Here is a 19331-nt window from a genome sequence, read left to right on the forward strand (position 1 = left end):
GTTATTGTCGTTTATTTTCTTGTTCTTGTTTATTCGCTTTGAATTTTGCTTTCGTTGTTGGATACTCAACAATATAATGTGTCTGCAGCCAATCTAATACTATTGCAATTAAGTAAGGTGAGTCAATATCGAATGTTACCGTTTGTATGTTGTATTATTGTGTTCCATCAAAGTGTTTTTAGATTTTAAAATTTAAAAAATTTGACAAATATACCAACTTTTGGATATTTATTTGCAACTTTACTACCTTACTTAAAATCTTGCAAATTTACTATCTTTTTAAACACACAAATAATTAAATTGCAAAAATATCATTTTCATCTTCCCATTCCATTTTTTTAACTTCTCTCCCTCTCACCGCCTCTCTGTCCTTCCCCCTATCTTTCTCGTTCTCCCTCGATCTATAACTATTTTCAAACATTTATAAATAGAGAGAGTATTTTAAATATATTTATACTAACTTATTATAACTTTGATTAAATTTTAGAGATACTTTAAAAAGATAAACAATTTAGAATTTATTTATGAAGGGAAAAAATCAAATTAATAAAAAAGTTCAATTTTTTCAGTTACATTATTTTAAACCTCTAATCTAATATTCAAAAAATATATGAAAATATAAAAGAAAGGCTATATAATTTACATATCAATATTATATAATATTTGATTTGTAAATGATTACAAATTTATTTAACAATATTTTCAAAACTATAATTTTGAATAAAATAAAAATGAAACAAGTTAAAGAAAATTATTAATATATATGTAGGAGCAAAAATAACCAAACCTTTTATGTACACATTAAGATTTAAAAAATTAAGATTTAAAAAATTTTACTTTGGTGGGGTGGCTTATTTTTTTGATTTTTTCCCTTTCATAAAGTATAAAATCTAAACAAAACATTCTCCAACAAAGAACACACAAATTTTAAGTCGGTAACTCCATGAACCGTAGAACAATAGAATAATATATGGAGCGGTATCTCATCAGCCCTCGGTGGAAATGATCCAGGTTGTCAACCCATATCTCTTCTACCAATGAGGTATAGACATCGTGGGTCCCTTCCCGAAGTCCAAAAACCAGGCATAATACATCTTAGTGGCTGTTGACTACGTAACAAAATGGATCGAGGCAAGACCATTAGCCAAAATCCGAGAGAAGGAGATGATCGAGTTTCTTATGGAGTTCATTATATTCAGGTTTGGGGTCTCAAGAATTGTGGTAACTGATAATGGAACTCAATTTGTAGGAGAAAAGTTCACCAAAACACTTTCACAAATCAAGATTAAACACATCAAATCCTCGGTGGCATAACCCCAGGCTAACAGACAAGTTGAAGTGTCTAACGCATAATCTTACAAGGACTTAAGAAAAGGGTCGATGAATTACCAAGACCGTGGGTCTATGAGTTGCCGAATGTGCCCTGGTCTTACAAAATGACCCCTAGAAGTGCGACGGACATATCCCCTTTTAAGATGGCTTTTGGCTTGGAAGCAATTTTACCCGTCAAAATGTTTCTTAACTCATCAAGGGTCGAGTATTTTGATGTTGAAGCCTCACCAGAAGGAATCCAACTTCACAATGTTCTTATGGAAGAAGTTAGGGATGAGGCATCGAAGACAGTACTCCAACAGCAAGCGCGCACAATAGCTTATTTCAACAAGAAAGTAAAAGTTAAACAGTTTTTGGTTGGGGATCTAGTCCTTCGAGAGTCGGCGGCTTCACAACCCACCATCACGAGAAAGTTCAAAGCCCCATGGGAAGGACCTTATCAAGTAACAGGGCTCGTCGCGCCAGGAACCTACCGACTGTCTATGCTCGATGGTACACCCATCAAAAATGCTTGGAATGCTATTCACTTGAAGAAGTATTATCAATAGTTAAGTTATTTGAATTGTGAGAATGAAAAATGTCAACTTTCAGACTATAAAAATTATTCTTAACGAAAAGGGGTTGATATGAGATCCCGGTTAATAGCCTGCTGTTTCTCTTTACAAGATCAAGCCAGGTTTATGGTGTTACAAGATAGAGATGGTTTTGTATTTCAACGTCCATGACTCCATTCTTAACCTTTAGGAGGAATCTGCCATAGAGAAGCAGACTTATTGACCTTTGCAAACCAAGCTACCACTTTCAACAAGGATTGTTACTTCTGAAAACCTTCAACAAATCTACGTTGCTTTGAATATGATTGGCTAGATCGCCTAGTGGATTGGTTTCTGCTGATTGGAAGGCAGAACCGAGGACTACTATGATTTGAATATATTGCACAAAACTTTAGGTTCTTTAAGTTAGAATATTTAGATCCTTACTTGGGCCTCACCTGTTAAGTGAAAATATAAGAGCCTTTCCTTTTTTCTTCTTGTGTTCTGATCACTATTAATTACTGCTCTGCTGTTTGGCTCTTTATGTTGAGTTTCCGTAAAAGCCTGCATCAACTCCTATACCTTGTGATTCAGTTTGACAAACTTTGTGTGTTTTGTTTACTGGATTAGATGTCAAGCTTTTCTTGTTATGATTTTCGTCCTTATTCCCTCGCTTGATTTTGTGGCAGAAGTTTTTGCCTAGTGATTTCATCTGTAATTGTTTAATGTTTTATAGTGTTCTTCTATGGGGTAGGCAACATACTTGTTTACTTCAGTTTACATTATCATCTTGCATGTTTAGCCTAATTAGGATGTTTGTATTATGCTATTGTTGATTTAATCTTGATGTGGCTCGTTTTTGTCATTTTTCTCCTTAAAAAGAACTCATATTTAGTTTCCATTTTTCGATCGGTAGGGGATGGTTATATTCTATAAGGTGTTTGAAGATGAACATAAAGTGTGGGGTGCAACAATCAAAATAGAAGGGGATTATATATGGCCCTTACGATTACTTCGAGCAGTAGCCTACCCGTACTGATATGATTTGCACCCGTGACTCCAGTTTTAAATCTTATAGTGTGTTCAGTACTGATATATGTATAATTATACTGCAGAGAAAAATCTGGAGAATCTGGATACAAAGATGATTACAATATCTCCAATCCATATTACTCGGTAATTATCATAACAATTTGAATTGAATGTTGTTTTGGCCATATGATACTTGATAGTAAATTGTTGATTAAAGTATCTCATATCAGTAATTGTTATCACAAATTAATAGTAATGTTATTTGCCATTGTATGGTTCCTTCTCACGTAATTTACCCTGTTACTTGTGGCACACTGGCATATCATATGCAGCAGCAGGACCGTGATAAGCTGTAGAACTTGGGACTATATCAATGAGATCTGGAAAACATTATGTATTGATAGATTGAGAATGGTTGATTTTCCTTAACCGTCTGCCATATATTAGATCTCTCTCCTTCAAGTTCTCCTGTTAATTCAGCAAAGGAAACATAGCAACACGCAATCTGTAAGGGTTCCATCTTGATCCTATTTGTTTCTTCTGCAGGATTCTCAATTTGTGCCACTGATCAGCTACTACAGTTTTGTTATTTTGAGACACTTGTACCGTTCTTATTTTATGGATATCTGCAGTTTTGTTATATACTAGCTGACGGATATTCCATCCTACTGTCAGGGAGCTGTCAAAGTTTCAAGTTTCACAATTGGACAACAACCTATCATGGATGCATACCTTTGTCTTTTACATCTGACTGCAGGAATCACAGTTGGTAATTAGAATAAAACTTATTCTCTGTCTTTGGCATTGACCAAATTTTATTATTTTAAAAAACTATTTCTCACTACTTGTGTTCTCCATAATTGTCACTTCTTCATGTATGCAGAACAATTGTATAACGCATTTGCCACTGCCGCATTCTTCAAGTTTGTTGTCTTCTCTTTTTGTGAGTTGAGATTTTTTGTGGAAGCGAGGCGTGAACTTTCAGTTCTTTGTATTTATTTCTCTGAGTAAAACTTTTGCTTAGCTGTTTGTAATGAATTTCTGTCCTGTATGCATACCTTTGAAATTCATAACTTGAGATTCACATTGAACATTTATCACTATGAATGCACTTATACCTGAATCTCGGGCCACTCTGTATAGGATGATACCTTTTTTTAATTTTAAATTTTGAATTGCTTCCCCAATTTAACATGTATCTTTGTTACTTGGATTACCTGTTCTGACATTCCTACATGAAATGCTAAGATTATGATCATTTTATTGCATGAGCTTGTGCAACGTTGTGCTGTTGTAGTGTTTGGCAGTATATGTAAGGTTCATTCTAGTAACAGAAGATAATAGTATACCAGAAAACATAATCATGAATCTTTTGAGAGGATATATACAGTTGCCAGTTCTGCTCCAGAACAGTTGCAATCCTAAGCTATCCTCTTCTTCTGTATTTGAAAGAAAAGCATTTGTGTACTTGTAAATTAAGATTTCTGATAAAAACATTTGATGGCGTATAACTTTTTTGTGGAATAAATGTTTCAACTTATTAGCATTAGTATCAATTATATTAACCTAAAAGTTATGGATATTTATTCTTAGTAGGGAAGTAGTGCTACTTCACACTCACACATCTTTATGGTTTACGTTTTCAGGTGGTATCCTTCTGGGAGGTATTCTGATCACGTACGAGTTCCCTAAATTCCTTCCAGTTATTACTCTGGTTGTGCACTCCTACTGGATACCTCAGATTGCCACAAATGTTTTTCGTGACCCAAGAAAGCCACTACAGCCTAGTTACATTATTGGAATGAGTGTAACTCGGCTTGCAATTCCTTTATATATCTTTGGATGTCCCCGCAACTTCATGCACATTAAGCCTGAAAGGAGTTGGTGCCTCTATTTGGTGGGTTTTGCTGGGTTGCAAGCAAATATTCTTTTACTGCAGCACTATCTTGGATGTCGATTCTTCATTTTTTGGCATGTTTGATGTAACTTTTCACAATATATTAGTTCGTGCAACCCTTCTCTATTTTGTTAATTAGTTTATGTAACTCTTCCCTGTTATTTTTATATAAAATCAAGGTAGAGAATGCCTAATCCCTGTATATTGTTGTAAAGAGAGTGCCAACCAATATTCTAAGGAGCTGCAATAATTGTAATGCTTAAAGGATTCTTAAATAAATGAGGAACCGCACAATCAATTTCATACTTAGGATTTCTCACATAGATGTGATCAAACATCACTCTAAATCGCTTGTGTTTTTCAAAAAACCTTGATGTAAATCGTAATATGTTGTTCAACATTTAGGCAGGGAATCGTGATATGTTTTTTAGAGTGTAGTATTGTGTCAATTTAGTTGCTGGTTCACTTGATCATTATAAATAGCAGTTTCCAGAAAAGATCAATTGCTTTATTCACGAGTCCTGTCTGTATAATGCTTTTTTTCATTGTTGCTTGCAACTTTTGTCTTCTGTAAACCTTGGCTTCACAATTTTTTTCATCAAATTATGAAAATCATATCCTAACTTTGATCTTTTTCTTTCATAGATCCTCATGCAGATGTTTCCACTAAAATATAATTACCATAACGGCCGGATCAGGATGTAAATCATGCCAGTGACTGTGTCATTTGCATGACGCCCATTGATTTCACTCAACATCCAGATTTTTGCATGGTACTTTTGGACAGCTTTCAGCTTGAAGTTTAAGGCTATGTAACTAACGTTGTCCGAACCTATATGTACAGGTAACGCCATGTGAACATGTCTTCCATTCACATTGCTTACTTAAGTGGATGGATATAAAGATGGATTGCCCAACCTGCAGGCGGCGACTTCCACCAGTGTAGCTAAGGGCCGGAACCAGAATTTTTTTTTGGAAGGCCAAAATATAGAACATGACTTTTGAAGCCAAATTTTTTTGAGACATTATGGATTCGCAAGAACCATACTGTGAATTTATGTGTATAAAACCTCAAAATGTGTAAGGTTTGTGAATATATCCGGGGCACATCAAATTATCTAATCTATATATATATATAGTTACTCAAATGAGATGCCTAATTATATTGAGATATGAGATCTAATCTCAGTCCTTTATTTTAATTTTTTTATAATTTTTTTTAATCCTTACCACACAATTATTGCTCCAATCCAACAGTTTTTTATCACTCCCTCTCATCGACACCACCCCAACCCGTGCACTCTCTCTCCACCTCCACCTCCACCACCACCACCACCTGACGCCGCTGCCGCTCCATCACTCATCGCCGGACTTTTATATCTCTCTCCTTCCCCCTCCTCTCTCTCTCCATCTTCATACTTTCAAGGAATGAAAAAGAAGCAAAAAGTGCACTAAAAAAAACTCAAAAGAAACTTAGGAAATGTGCTGCATTAGTAGCTCTTTTACCATGATGATTAATAGACAAAATCTAAGAAATGCGGACAAGACCACAAGTGTTGAACAAAAATAAGCACATCTCTATTAACATTTCATTCATGTCTCAATAGGTTGAACAAAGTTTATGATAAGCACCAAGACAGAAATTTTCCAACAACAAGGATAAAACAAAAATTATAAGGATACCAGAAATGAAGGTGGTCCTAATCGGTCCAAAGGCAAGACAAGAGGATGGATGAGTGATCCAGGAGAATGGTGAGTGGATGATGTGGAGAATGTAGCTGACATGGACTTCTGATCAGTAAATACTAAATACTTTATTAATATTTGACGAAATATTTTTTTTAAGTTGGTCGTTTTGAAAATTTTGATTGATGAGTACAATATACTTTAGCTCAATTGCGTTTACCAAGTGAAAATTCTTAACCGTAAAAATATAAAAAGTTTACATGCATTTGGGTGAGTTATCCATCAAAAAGCCCTCCAATGTATAAAATTACTTGAGTTCAAATTTTACTTGCAATTTTACTATTTTTTAACATTCTACATCTTCAGTTCTTCTGCATTTTAAGTATCCAATACAAACATTTTTTTACATCCATTCAATTATATAAACATGGGCAAGTTAGCTCAGCTAGCCTGTACTCAGCATCCTTCACAGTTCCCGAATTGATCATTGTCTCTATTGTATAAAACTACACAGGGACGAATTTTAGGGGGAATGGGGTGGCCATGGTCCCCTCAAAACCTCCCCACGAGCTTACATTGTTCCAATTATATATATATATATATAGGGTCTTACTCAAATGAGAACTCATTTTAAAATGAGATATGAGATCTAATTTACACCACACAAAATTTAAAACTACTTTTAATCTACACCACTCATTTTAAATCTCAACATCATCTTCACCAACTATCACATCCCCCATCTTCTTTCTAAACTAGCCAACCACCGCCGCCTCCAATCGTCGGACATCACCATTTCCGGCAACCACTACCTCCGGCGACCTCCAGAAAATCACCACTGTCAAACATATAATCACCGCTGTCAAAATAAGAGATCACCGTCGGAAACATAAAAATCACCCCTCCGGGCACCTGTAAATAACAAATCAACATCGGAGAAAAAAAATCATCACAACTGGTCACCACTTTTATCCACCAGATCCGGCCACCAACTCCGTTCATCGACTATGATCACCAATATCATCACAAAAATTACTAGATCTAATTATCACCTCCTTTTATATTTCATCATCTCTAACTATCACCTCTTCCATATCTTCTTTCTGCTTACCACTACCTCCAACCACCATTTTCGGCCACCACCGTCGCCGACCGCCACCGCCACCACCACCACCCGGCAGCCACCGGAAAATCACCATCGTCAAATACAAAATCACCACTGTCAAATCAAAAATCACCTCCGGAAAATAAAAAATCACCACATAAAAATTGAAAAATCAAATCCAGAATATAAAAAATCGCCTTCGACAACCTAAAATTACGACATCTGACAACTATTTATGTCCACCAGATCCGGCTACCAGCTCCTTTCATAAACTCCGACCACCATATTTAAATTTAAATCACCAACGAATAAACTATAAGCACCAAAATCGAATCACACAACCGAAAAATCATTAGACGACCTCAATCAATCCCAACAATCATCACAAACTCTAATTAACTAATTAAAACTACAGAGATGTTGCATAACACAAAAACAAAAGTTGTGATAAATTAAATATGTACAGGTTGAACGAATTTTTTACAATGGGGGTATAGAGGAGGCCATGTAAATCTCCGTCATCAGTGATTTTGAAACTGAAGTGGTTGTTAAGGATTGAGATTCCGGCATCGACGGTGAATGTTCCGGTGGGAAAGAAAACAAGCAGTGTAGAGAGTTGATGAGTTGGAGTTTAAAAAGAGGTATGTGATGTGTATTGTAAAAGATGTAGAGGAGGTCAGGCGGCAATGGTGGATGGTGGTGGCGGAGGTGAAAAGAAATGGTGGAAGTTTGATGAGGCGGCTGCGACGGCGGGTGGCGGAGGGTGGGGGCGGTGGAGAGAGAAGAGTGTAGAAGGTGGATATATTATGTATGTATATAAGTGTGTGTGAATGATTTGTGGCAGGTGAGAGGTGAGAGAAACGGAGGAGATGAAATTGGCAGGAAGGAAGAAGGGATAAGAAATGTGTGGTTTAGATTATAAAAAATTAATAAAAATTAAGGGCCGAGATTAGATCTCATATCTCACCAAAATAGAGGTTCTCATTTGAGCAATTCCCTATATATATATATATATATAGGGAGTTGGTCAAATGAGAAACGTGAGATATGAGAACTATCTCAGCCCTCTATTTTAAATTTTTTATAAATTTCTTTTAATCCCCACCACACAATTATTGTTCCAACCCAAAAATTTCTTTATCAGTCCCTCTCATCAACACAACCCCAACCTTTGCTCTCTCTCTCTCTCTCCACCTCTACCACCCGATGCCGTCGCCGCTCCATCACTCATTTTCGGACTTTCATCTCTCTCTCTCACCTTCCCCCTCCCCTCTCTCTCTCTCTCCATCTTCATCCCCTACCTCCACCTCCATCCTCATCGCCGCCGACGTCTTTCACTTAAAAATTAACGACTACAAAGATATACATAGCCTCCGATTTATATTTTTGATCACAAAAATTCCACTAGCCTTTTATCATGTACGGATATAATTTATCACAAAATTGCATTTTCTTTGTTGTGTATTAGTCATTTTAATTTAATTGTGGTGATTTTGGCTTGTATTTGGCGATTCTTATGTAATTGGTGGTTTGTATATATGCTCGTGGTAGTGATATTGTGATAATTTTTTTTAAATGTGGTGTTCTTTAATTAAATTTGGTGGTTTTGGTAATGATATTGGTGATTGGAGTTAATGATGGAGTTAGTGGCCGGATCTGGTGGGTAGAGGAAGTGATCAATTGTGGTGATTTTTTTCTCCGACGGTGATTTTCTGTTTACCGGTGGTCAGATAGAGTGATTTCTGCTATTATGATGGTGATTTCTTATTTTGGTGATTTTTCATTCTCTGGTTGTAAGTGATATTATATTTGACGGTGATGATTATTGGTGGTCGCCGGAAATGTTGGTCGCCTAAAATGGAGGTCGGCGGTGGTTGGAGGCGGCAGGTGGTGGAATTTGAAAGAATAGGGTGATAAAATATTTAAATATTAAAAAATTAATGTGTGGTAAAGTATTAAATAATATATAAGAATCAGTGGTTATGATTGAATCTCATATTTCACAATAAAACAGGTTCTCAGTGGAGTAAGATCCTATATATATAAGTATAAAATGTGTATATTAATAATACTTTTTTTTAGTTTTTGAGTTATTTATAATTTAATTTAGGGACTACAAATGTTACTAACTATTGGAGTACAATGTTGCCAAGTTAATATGAAATTGAGTGAAAATAAAATATTAATATCCATGATGATTTGACAAGGTTAACAACTATTTTGGCAATCCATTGTTGGAGATGCTCCAAGATTTGTGAATTTATATGGGGATCATAAATTTATGGGAGGACGAAATACACTATCTAATCAATTTTTATACATAATTTGGAACATTGTAAGCTCATGAAGAGGTTTTGAGGGGACTATGGCCACCCATGCCCACCTTAAATCCGTCCATGTGTAACTTGATACAATAGAGAAAACAATCAATCGAGAAACTCTGAAGGATGCGGATTACAAATTAGCTGTAGCCTAGCTAACTTGCTCATGTTTGTATAATTGATTGAATGAATGTAAAATGTTGTATTGCATACTTAAAAAATAGAAGAGCGGAGGATGTAAAGTGTTGAAGAAACGCCGGTTGTGATATGTAGTTAACCAGTCAAATACAATAAAGTAAAATTTAAGTGCTTCTTGATGATAACTCACATAGTGACGAACTCATGCACGCACGATGCTTAACTGTAAAAAACTCTTTATGAACTTATGTAAACTTATTAGTTTTTTATACTAAGGAATTTTCACATGATAACTGGCATTGAGCTAAATCATTACGCCCTTTTTATATGACGCTTTAACTTTTACACACATTTCATTGTTTTTTAACTAGGCAGATAAAGTTTATTTGCACAATTTTCTTTCTGTGAATAAAAATAGATAAGTATTTTAATTCACAAAAACAATTTAAAAAATTATATTTCTAAATAAGCGGATTGAAATATGTGCAAAAATTAAAGCGTTATATAAAAAAATAGAGGTTGTATTACAACAAAATTTTGAGTAGAACTACCAACTGAAAAAAGTATTAACTGAAATGAATTAAGTAAAACTTTTACATTGGTTAAATCATTGGTGTCGCTAAAATCTTAACATAAAAATGACGTATTGAAATAGAGTTTAGCAATGAATTCATTACTCAATTTTGTTTCATCTTCAATTAGAGGTCAACAACTAATTTTATTGTTTTAATTATTTAGATATTAAATTAATTTAATTAAAAATTGAACATGCTCATTAATTTGTATGGTTATAAAAATATCATATTTTTAATTTAATTTTATTTAATCCAAGTTTAATACAAAAACTCCCGAATCGACTCCAAATCTAACTATGACTCCAACTCGGTCTGAAAATACCAAACAATAAGGCCTAGTCACAATGAACCAAGGCCTACATATGTTATTGGGATTTTAGGTATTTCCCATTATTACATGTCTCACTTGAATTTTAGAGTGAACAAAAGAGCGAAAGCTCGAGTGTTCCACCAGTGGATGCCAAACCATTCTTGCAGTACTCCCAAGTGAACTGGTATGTCCGGCTGGTTTCCTAATAATACATCCCCTGTAAACAACACAATTAAATGTTATTAGACATTTATACACACACTAAGGTGCCATAAATAGGTAATGTAAACTCTAATGAATGGTAGGAATTTCCAGATACATGATTCTTGATGAGTAAATAGACTCTGTGAATATAACACGTGCAAGGACGATTTTAGGTATTTCCGATTATTACATGTCTCACTTGAATTTAGGTATAGGTATAGCCTTGGCTTACCCTCTTATCCACCAAGGACGATAATCCATCGGATTACATGATAATTGATCCACCAGACTACAAGGTAAGTGATTCCAAGCATACAACTTTAAATTGGAGAATTACCTCCAAAGTTTCTCAATGAGGATAACCCATTGAATACAGAAACAAAGCTCTCAATTAGAATAACCCATTTAATAATTAAAAGCTATATCAATAAAAAATAATCTTAAAAGAGAACAAATATATACCAAAAAACTTATATATCAGCATTCAAACAACATATTTCTATATCTACATCTACATCAACATCAAAAACTATCTACTTACAATTACATTCCTAACCTATCTAGCTCACTAAAGGCGCATTCCCCAAGCAATTCTCCCCAGATGGAAATGCTGCGAAACCATAAATAGTATCAGCTGAAGCAAAGTTCGTAGCATCACGTACAACTTCCACAAAAGCTCTAGCTTTGTCAATGACTTCATAGATCTTGCCTTTGTGTTCTCTAGTCGCAGAGCAATATGAGTTAATAATCAGTCTAAAAGCAATACAACCGAATATTTAGCACAAAGCTGAAATTAAAAAGTTATCTCTAGCCGCTATTGCTTTAAAACTTTTACAGTTGAATAAATTCTCTCTCATAATTTGCTCAACAGCTCGGATAATGACTAAAGTAGGGTGTCCTGGACCTTGATTAGGAACCATTGCTCTCAGCTCAACTAAATCAATAATTCGAAATAGGGTAATTCAAAGAGCTTTCAAGATAAGAAAAAAATCACTGATTAAGGCTTGGTTGTAGCTGCTAGAGTGAGAAGAAGAGAATCTATCTAAAACAACTTTACCAAATTAGCCAGGGTCGTGTCACATCAGAATATGTTTGTAGAGCCTTTCATCTCAATTACAAAAATATATAAATAATAGTGTAGCGAAGCAATATATGAAACTTACCTTATTATGAACACTAAAAAATCCGGTAATTTGGAATGTGGCTCCTGACAAAACAAATAATCAATAACACTTCTGGATAGTCCTGCTAGAGTAGAAAGGGGTATCACCAGTAGCCGATTCAGGAATTTATCAAACATACAATTTGTTGTGAAAAATCCCATCCGAACAAAAGTCATCCCAATGGATGCTTCCTGCTGTAGTAGCAGCTATAAGTAAGAAATTTGGTGACACTCTTGACCAGAAAAAATACACTTATAAGCTTAAATTTGGACAAAAAAAATGATTAGAGCAGCTCCTAATTTATTCTACATCATCTGGATTCAAAGAGATGCAAAAAAGAGTAACCGTGAGAAAGATGAATTAAATATGTACATATCCACACACATGAGATAAGAAATCAGACCAGCCAAGTATGAAATAATTTCTAACAGTAACCACCTACTCACCTCTTCCAGTATAATACGATCCCATTTCACGGAGTGTAAAGTAGATTTGCCGTTACAGGATCCATATTCAACTCCTTCCGACTTGTTGGTAGAAGAACCAGCTCCAAAAGTCTTATCCTTGTTGTAATGCTTCCCTTTCTTTGAAGACTCCTCCTTTCCTTCATCCACCGACTCAACACCCTTGCCTTTCTCTGATCTGTTTAGTTCAGGATTCTTACCCTTCTTCTGTTTCGACTGCTTATTAGTTCTAATAGCATTTAGACCGCCAAAATATTTCAGGTGAATAGATATCTTATGTTCATAAAATAATAACTTTCCACACCAAATGCACTTATGTTTAGCTGGCATAACATTTTTCCTCTACTCAGCTTCAACAATAGAATATGTAGTAATAACAAAATCATAATCTGAGAATTCATGAAGGGTTTTGCCTCTGTTGCCTCCATGACACACTAGCACCTTGTTGCTACCTCTTAAGTTAAATCGATCAATCTCATTTACCCATTAAATCACAACAACAAGAGGACATATCACAAGGGTAGCTTTAACTTCTGGCAACCCTGATCAAAATTTACAAGTATGTCTGCCATAATGGAATCCCCAAACAACAGGTATCCGAAGATCCCAATGGTAAAGTAGATTCCTGAGCAAAGTACTAGAGAAATTCGAACAACTGAGGTCATATCTGATGCTTCCCTAAGCGCCCCTCCAATAATATGAACTGAAATTAAAAACATTTTCATAAGTAATTTCCTCAGAAAATTAGTGTCATTTATAAGAGTACTTGTTTCTATTAGTTGTAACTAACCATTGAAGTGAAAAGTGAATGTAGTGACGGTGACTGGAGATGAAGCGAAGAGGTTAAAGAAGGAGGCTCGATTGTCCAACTGAGGTATGAGCTTTGGTGTATTTGTTTTGCCTTCTAAGAGTGCTGAGATTGCCATTCCTGAGCATATCCCCACAAACACCAATGCTAACAGAACTGATACTGCTGAACAAAACCTTAATGATTCTTTAAAACAAAAAACAAAGAACACGGATACAGGGATCACTAAACTAGAACATAGCTAATGTATGTACGAGAGAGGTCTACATTGATTATTTGTATTGACCTACTCGACGGAACAAAACTAGTGGTAGTGAAATGAATATTAGAGTAAACAAAAGAGCGAAAGCTCGAGTGTTCCACCAGTGGATGCCAAACCATTCTTGCAGTACTCCCAAGTGAACTGGTCTGTCCGGCTGGTTTCCTGATAATACATCCCCTGTAAACAACACATTAAAATGTTATTAGACATTTATACACACACTCAGGTGCCATAAATAGGTAATGTAAACTCTAATGAACGGTAGGAATTTCCAGATACATGATTCTTGATGAGTAAATAGACTCTGTGAATATAACACGTGCAAGGTTAGCTTAAAGTAAGTTGATTCCTACAAAATGTTCAAACCTTTGCCTTGCCATTTTAGCACTTCTTCCCTGATAAGATGTCGAACCAACATATCGTCAGAACCATCCAATACCTGGACAAGCATTATTTCTCTTGTCCAGTCTTATATACATATATTATGGGCATGCTCCGCAATCCAGACCAGCATCAATCAACTTTTTAGTTGTTACATTCTTATACATTTAATTAGTTGGAACATGCAAGATATCCTGTGGCACTAATTAACCGCGACTAATAACATATAGCTTTGCAGTGATGCATTTAGAGCTCAGGAATGTAAAAGGCATCTGTCGATGTCATAACCGTCAAGTATTATCATGAACGGGCATGTACCTCTGGCATAAAAATTACAACATGATCTAGTGTCCGAGCATCAAATTTTGAACTGTTTGGCTTTTCTAGACCCAACACCTACAAGATGCATGAAGCAATGCAGTTAATCTTAAGTGTATATTATCTTTCAGTGAACGTTCTACATAAATAAATCTATAAATTAAACTCTAACTTACAGATCGAGCAAAATCAATAACAGAAATCTGCATTCCTAAGAAGATCCCAAGATATGGAACTTTATTTTCTCTGGCATAATTAGCAGCCAGTATGATTCCTTTAATCCCATGATCCCCAAATTCAGCAGGAACCAACACACGTGCTGCACTCTGAAGACATGGATAAAATAACAGTTCAAATCATTAAGAAAATATAATATTTGGGACCCTGCACAGCCACCGAAAAACACAGCATTCCCCCACTAATGTTAGAACATCAATGTAATCTTCAGCTATAAGCTACACAAATAAAATCATTTATGCGAGTACGAAATGACAACAGTAAATTCTAATTTGAATAGGCTTTCCTCCAAAAATTCCGATTCAACATGAAATTCTAAAAAATTAATATCAATACAACACGTGTCTAGCAGTAACAATAACAAGGCCACCAGTATAGCTTATAAAGATCTGTAAACCCAACTTCTTTCAAGATTAACAATACATACACCAACTTTTAATCGAGTAGATTAGAAGTTAATCTTACCTAATCAAGCAAACCCAATTTCTTTTAACACTAACAAAGCTCCAAAGACCTGTAAACAAAGCTTTATTAAAATAAAAACATAAAATTTGAAAATAAATTCGAAATAAACTTACTTTTCTCACATAAATTGAGTAGACCCAACTTCTTTCAAGATTATTTAGCACCAATCGAGCTCGATTTAGGAATTAATCACGTTTAATTAAAGGTTAGTACAAATAGGGGTATAATTAGGTTTAGAGAGAGTGATTGAGAAGAGAGGCAGTGAGAGATGAGGGAGAAGAGAGACTGAGAGAAGAGAGATGAGACAGTGAGAGAGAGGAGAGAAAAGAGAAGAGAGAATGAGAGAGGGAGGGGGCACCGGAAAAACTGAGAATAAAATTTTTGGTTAAGCCGGGAATTTTTTGGTGTATTAATGGGGGAAAGAAACAAGCGGACCTTTTTTTTTTTAAAAAAACGATTATAAACATCGGTTAGTTAAGATACCGATGTCTGACAATACCTTTAACATCGGTTTTGAAGCGACCGATGTTAAAACTGCTTTTAACATCAGTGAAATTTCTAACCGATGTTAAAAGGGTGATGTCGTAGACACTATTTCTAGTAGTGGTGGGTCCCTACTAACGTGGAGGGCTAAATTTTAAAATTAGGAAAGTTATTGTGTGAACTAGTAAAATGTTAGTGTTAAAAATAAAGAAAGCTTAATACAAATTTTAAAAGTTATTTTCTAGTTTTCATTTTAAGGATTATTTCAATTTGAAAAAATGCATATATATATATATGAGTCACCACATTTTTGTTGTAGACCACGGAGACCACCTATGTTCTGCAATCAAAACCCTATGAAATATATTATTTTCTGAAGTATGCTTATGAATATCACTAATTTATTAAAATTATTGAATATCATTTAAGTTTAATAAGTATAATGTGTATATTCTGCAATCTAAACAATTTTTTTTGCAAACTAAACATGTTTCGTAGGATAACACATTTTGTAATGTTCTACATGCAAGTACATGTATGATATTCAATATTTTGAATAAAATAATGATCTTTGTAGAACATAATTCGTAAAATATTACATTTTATAATGTTTATGCAAGATTTTAGTTATCAAAACATAAGTGGTCTCCGTGGTCTCCAAGAAAAACATGGTCTTCATAAAATTTTACTCATATAATACATACATATAAATTGTAGGAATTTCAAAAGAAATCCCTGCTTAGTGAGAGAACTAGAGAGTCCTACTGATTACGGTTGATTTGATTTTGATCTTGTGGTTCGGATTTTGTGTAAACATATCTTTATTTTGTTTGTTTAGAGTAGCAGGGTAGTATTTTGAATATTTTTAGAAGATTTTTTGGGTGCCTACTTCTTAGTAGTAAATAGAAATATATGCTTAAAGAGCCTCAACAATAGGACATTCTCGTTAACAGAGTACCTTGATGATCAATCTACACCCATGCCCTTGATGAACATGAAATACCAATAACATCTTCATAAACGAACAACAAAATACTTTAATAGATCTACACACCTAATTCTAACATAATAGAACACATTAATAAATTTACACCCATGAGTGAACAACTTAACATGGGAGGAACACAATAGTTGTTAGAAATTTAGGATAAAAAACAAGTCTTGTCGATACTCTTTCAAACTAAATAAGGAAAATTTAAAATCATTATTCTTTACCTTTGACCATTTTTTTCTTCACCAAGAGACAACTTCACCTCTCAAATATATGTGATTTGAACCTAACAATTGAACATGAAATCCTATGTTCTGTAGACTTTTCTTTAAATCATGATTCCACAAAGTTCCTGCAAGTTTATAAAATTGTAGTTATCGTTCTTACAATTTAAAAGAATATTAGAAAGTTTGGAAAAAGTAAAAGAACGTCGTATATTAATATGAGTACTATGTAGAATACCTATGTTCTTGATCTTCCATTGAAGATAGTGATATAACTCTAGGATATTCGATATTCTTGAATATAATCTAAGTAAAAAAAGTCTAATGTCTTAGAGAATCGAATTTGGTAAATTTCATATATTAGACCATTTTACTTGTTACACCGAACTATACTTTTTTTGTAATGGTATATACACTCGGTCCATTTTAGTCTTGTTGTCCATTTCTACTATTTTTTTCTTATCCCAAATGATTTGTCCGATCCAATAATTATGATAAATAGAGCGTGAATATCATTGTCTCAATTTTATATTAGCACAATTATCACCCTTTTTTGTTTGATTGAATAAAATATGAATTCTGATTAATGAAAAGGAAAAACTGGATGAAGGGAGTTCTTCTCATTACTCATCGTAATTTTTTTAATATGTATATTAATATACCGTGTTTAAGTTAATGTCAAAAAATTAGTTACAAGGTTATTATCCAAAAAAGAGTAGAAAGTAAATATTTCCTTTTTTAAATTTCTTCATGCCTTTCAAGTTGGTTAAATATATTGTACTAAATGGTTTGTAAAAATACTAGTTACGAATATAACATTATTTCATATTTAACTAGATAAAATTATATAAATTAATTACAAAATTGTAAATATGATATAGAGGGTTGGAATAGTAATTTTATTGAACACTTTAGGGAAATATGATTTTCCTCTTGCCTTTATATACACACAAAATGTATTTCCTTCTCAAAATAATATTACTCATATCATATACTGTGAAATACTTAGCCGCCCACAAGTGAGAGAAACACTGAGAGAGAACACGTTTGTATAATCGTTCTTGTTCCAGATCGTTGGACAATTCACGGTCAATCGTTCTTGTTGTAGATTGTTGGACGATTCTCAACCAATTGCTTGGATATAGAAAGAAACATAAATTGTGCAAATGGAATATGTTCAGATCTGTAGATCTTTCGGTATCTACTTCAATCAACTCGTAAGATTCTGAGCCTCTGAATTAACAATTTTTTCATGAATCCTTAAAGATAAGATTTTAGGTTTTTTAACATTTTGTTTGTGTTTATATGCTCAAATCCCACATCTTCCTCATCAAACCATTTTTCATCATTCATTGGTACCTTAATTGGACATAGCAATAGAGAAAAATTGTGCGAGTGGATTGTATTGGGATTCATGCATCTTTCATTACCCACTCCAATCAATTATTAAGATTAATATGAGCGTCTGAATTAAGTATTTTTCATGAATTTTAGAATTTTTGTGTTAATTTTTTTTCGATTATGTTTATGTACTGAAAGTCGCTCCCACGTCCTCGTGTGACCACTTTGCATCATCCATCCATCCTTTAACTAATAAATTTTTTAAAAATTAAATCACCATTCTAATACTCTAACTATTTTTGAACTGTAACTCAATAAAATCATTGAACAATATAATCTCAAAATTTTAAAATATATTTGCTATCCTATCATTCCTATTATACCAAAATTGACTTAATTGTTCTAATCGTATACTATTTTTGAGTTATAACTCAATAAAATCATCAAAAACAGGAATAATACAATTAAAAAATTTCCTATATTGGTAAATTTTTCCAACTTTTCCCAATTATAACTAGTTATAATTATAAAATGCTAACCATCTTGATTTTAATATGAATCGACTTACCCCGTCATCTGAATCAATTTTTAATATATATATTTGTGTGTATTTGTGCTCAGAAATGGGTCATTTTACAAAGTAATGAATGTATACTTTATTATGATTACATTTTAAATCATCTTGATTTTTTGTGTTCAGATTTTCTTAAACAAAAAAAAATTATTTTATGTTTAGTGTAATCATACCAGAAGAAGAACTTGATTCAAACCATGATTAAGTGTTACATGCTTATATGTACACATCTATGTTTATTTATTATATTACGGTAAATCAAATTACATTAAGTTCGATTTTAGATTTTTTTATTAAGATATAGCCTAAAATTGTTAACATGAATTTTTTTCCTTAAGAAAAAAATTGATCCATATACAAGGTTTAACAGAAGTCATGAATCATTTTCATTTTTTAATTTTAAAATATTAAATATTTATATTACAGGAAACAATGAAGAAAGTGCTCCCAAAAGAAGTGAGGTCTACATTTATTTGGAGGTAAAATT

The 19331-nt window shown here is 33.8% G+C and overlaps 1 protein-coding gene and 1 pseudogene across 10 annotated transcripts; one reads left to right on the forward strand and one right to left on the reverse strand.

The window, feature by feature from the left end:
- Positions 1-1436: 1436 nt before the first annotated feature.
- LOC141704129 (transmembrane E3 ubiquitin-protein ligase FLY1-like) lies at positions 1437-5836 on the forward strand (annotated as a pseudogene).
- A 5786-nt stretch (positions 5837-11622) lies between these two features.
- Positions 11623-15618, reverse strand: LOC141704127 (amino acid transporter AVT6C-like). Of its 10 annotated transcripts, none has more exons than XM_074507449.1 (10): positions 15354-15618; positions 15232-15280; positions 14706-14855; positions 14530-14607; positions 14197-14225; positions 13859-14007; positions 13551-13730; positions 12743-13463; positions 12297-12490; positions 11724-11853 (listed from the first exon to the last, which is right to left on the reverse strand). In XM_074507449.1, exons 3-8 carry the CDS (start codon positions 14736-14738, stop codon positions 13273-13275), a joined length of 660 nt encoding a protein of 219 aa, XP_074363550.1. In that variant the 5' UTR covers positions 14739-14855; positions 15232-15280; positions 15354-15618; the 3' UTR covers positions 11724-11853; positions 12297-12490; positions 12743-13272. The 10 variants fall into 10 exon arrangements, with proteins under 10 accessions (XP_074363541.1, XP_074363543.1, XP_074363542.1 ...); XM_074507444.1 differs by having other exon boundaries at positions 11725-11853; positions 13551-13754; XM_074507446.1 differs by having other exon boundaries at positions 11725-11853; positions 13551-13754; positions 14706-14913.
- Between the last annotated feature and the right edge of the window lie 3713 nt (positions 15619-19331).

The sequence above is a fragment of the Apium graveolens genome, unplaced genomic scaffold, assembly GCF_009905375.1.
Source record: "Apium graveolens cultivar Ventura unplaced genomic scaffold, ASM990537v1 ctg7441, whole genome shotgun sequence".
In the NCBI taxonomy this organism is placed as follows: Eukaryota; Viridiplantae; Streptophyta; class Magnoliopsida; order Apiales; family Apiaceae; genus Apium; species Apium graveolens.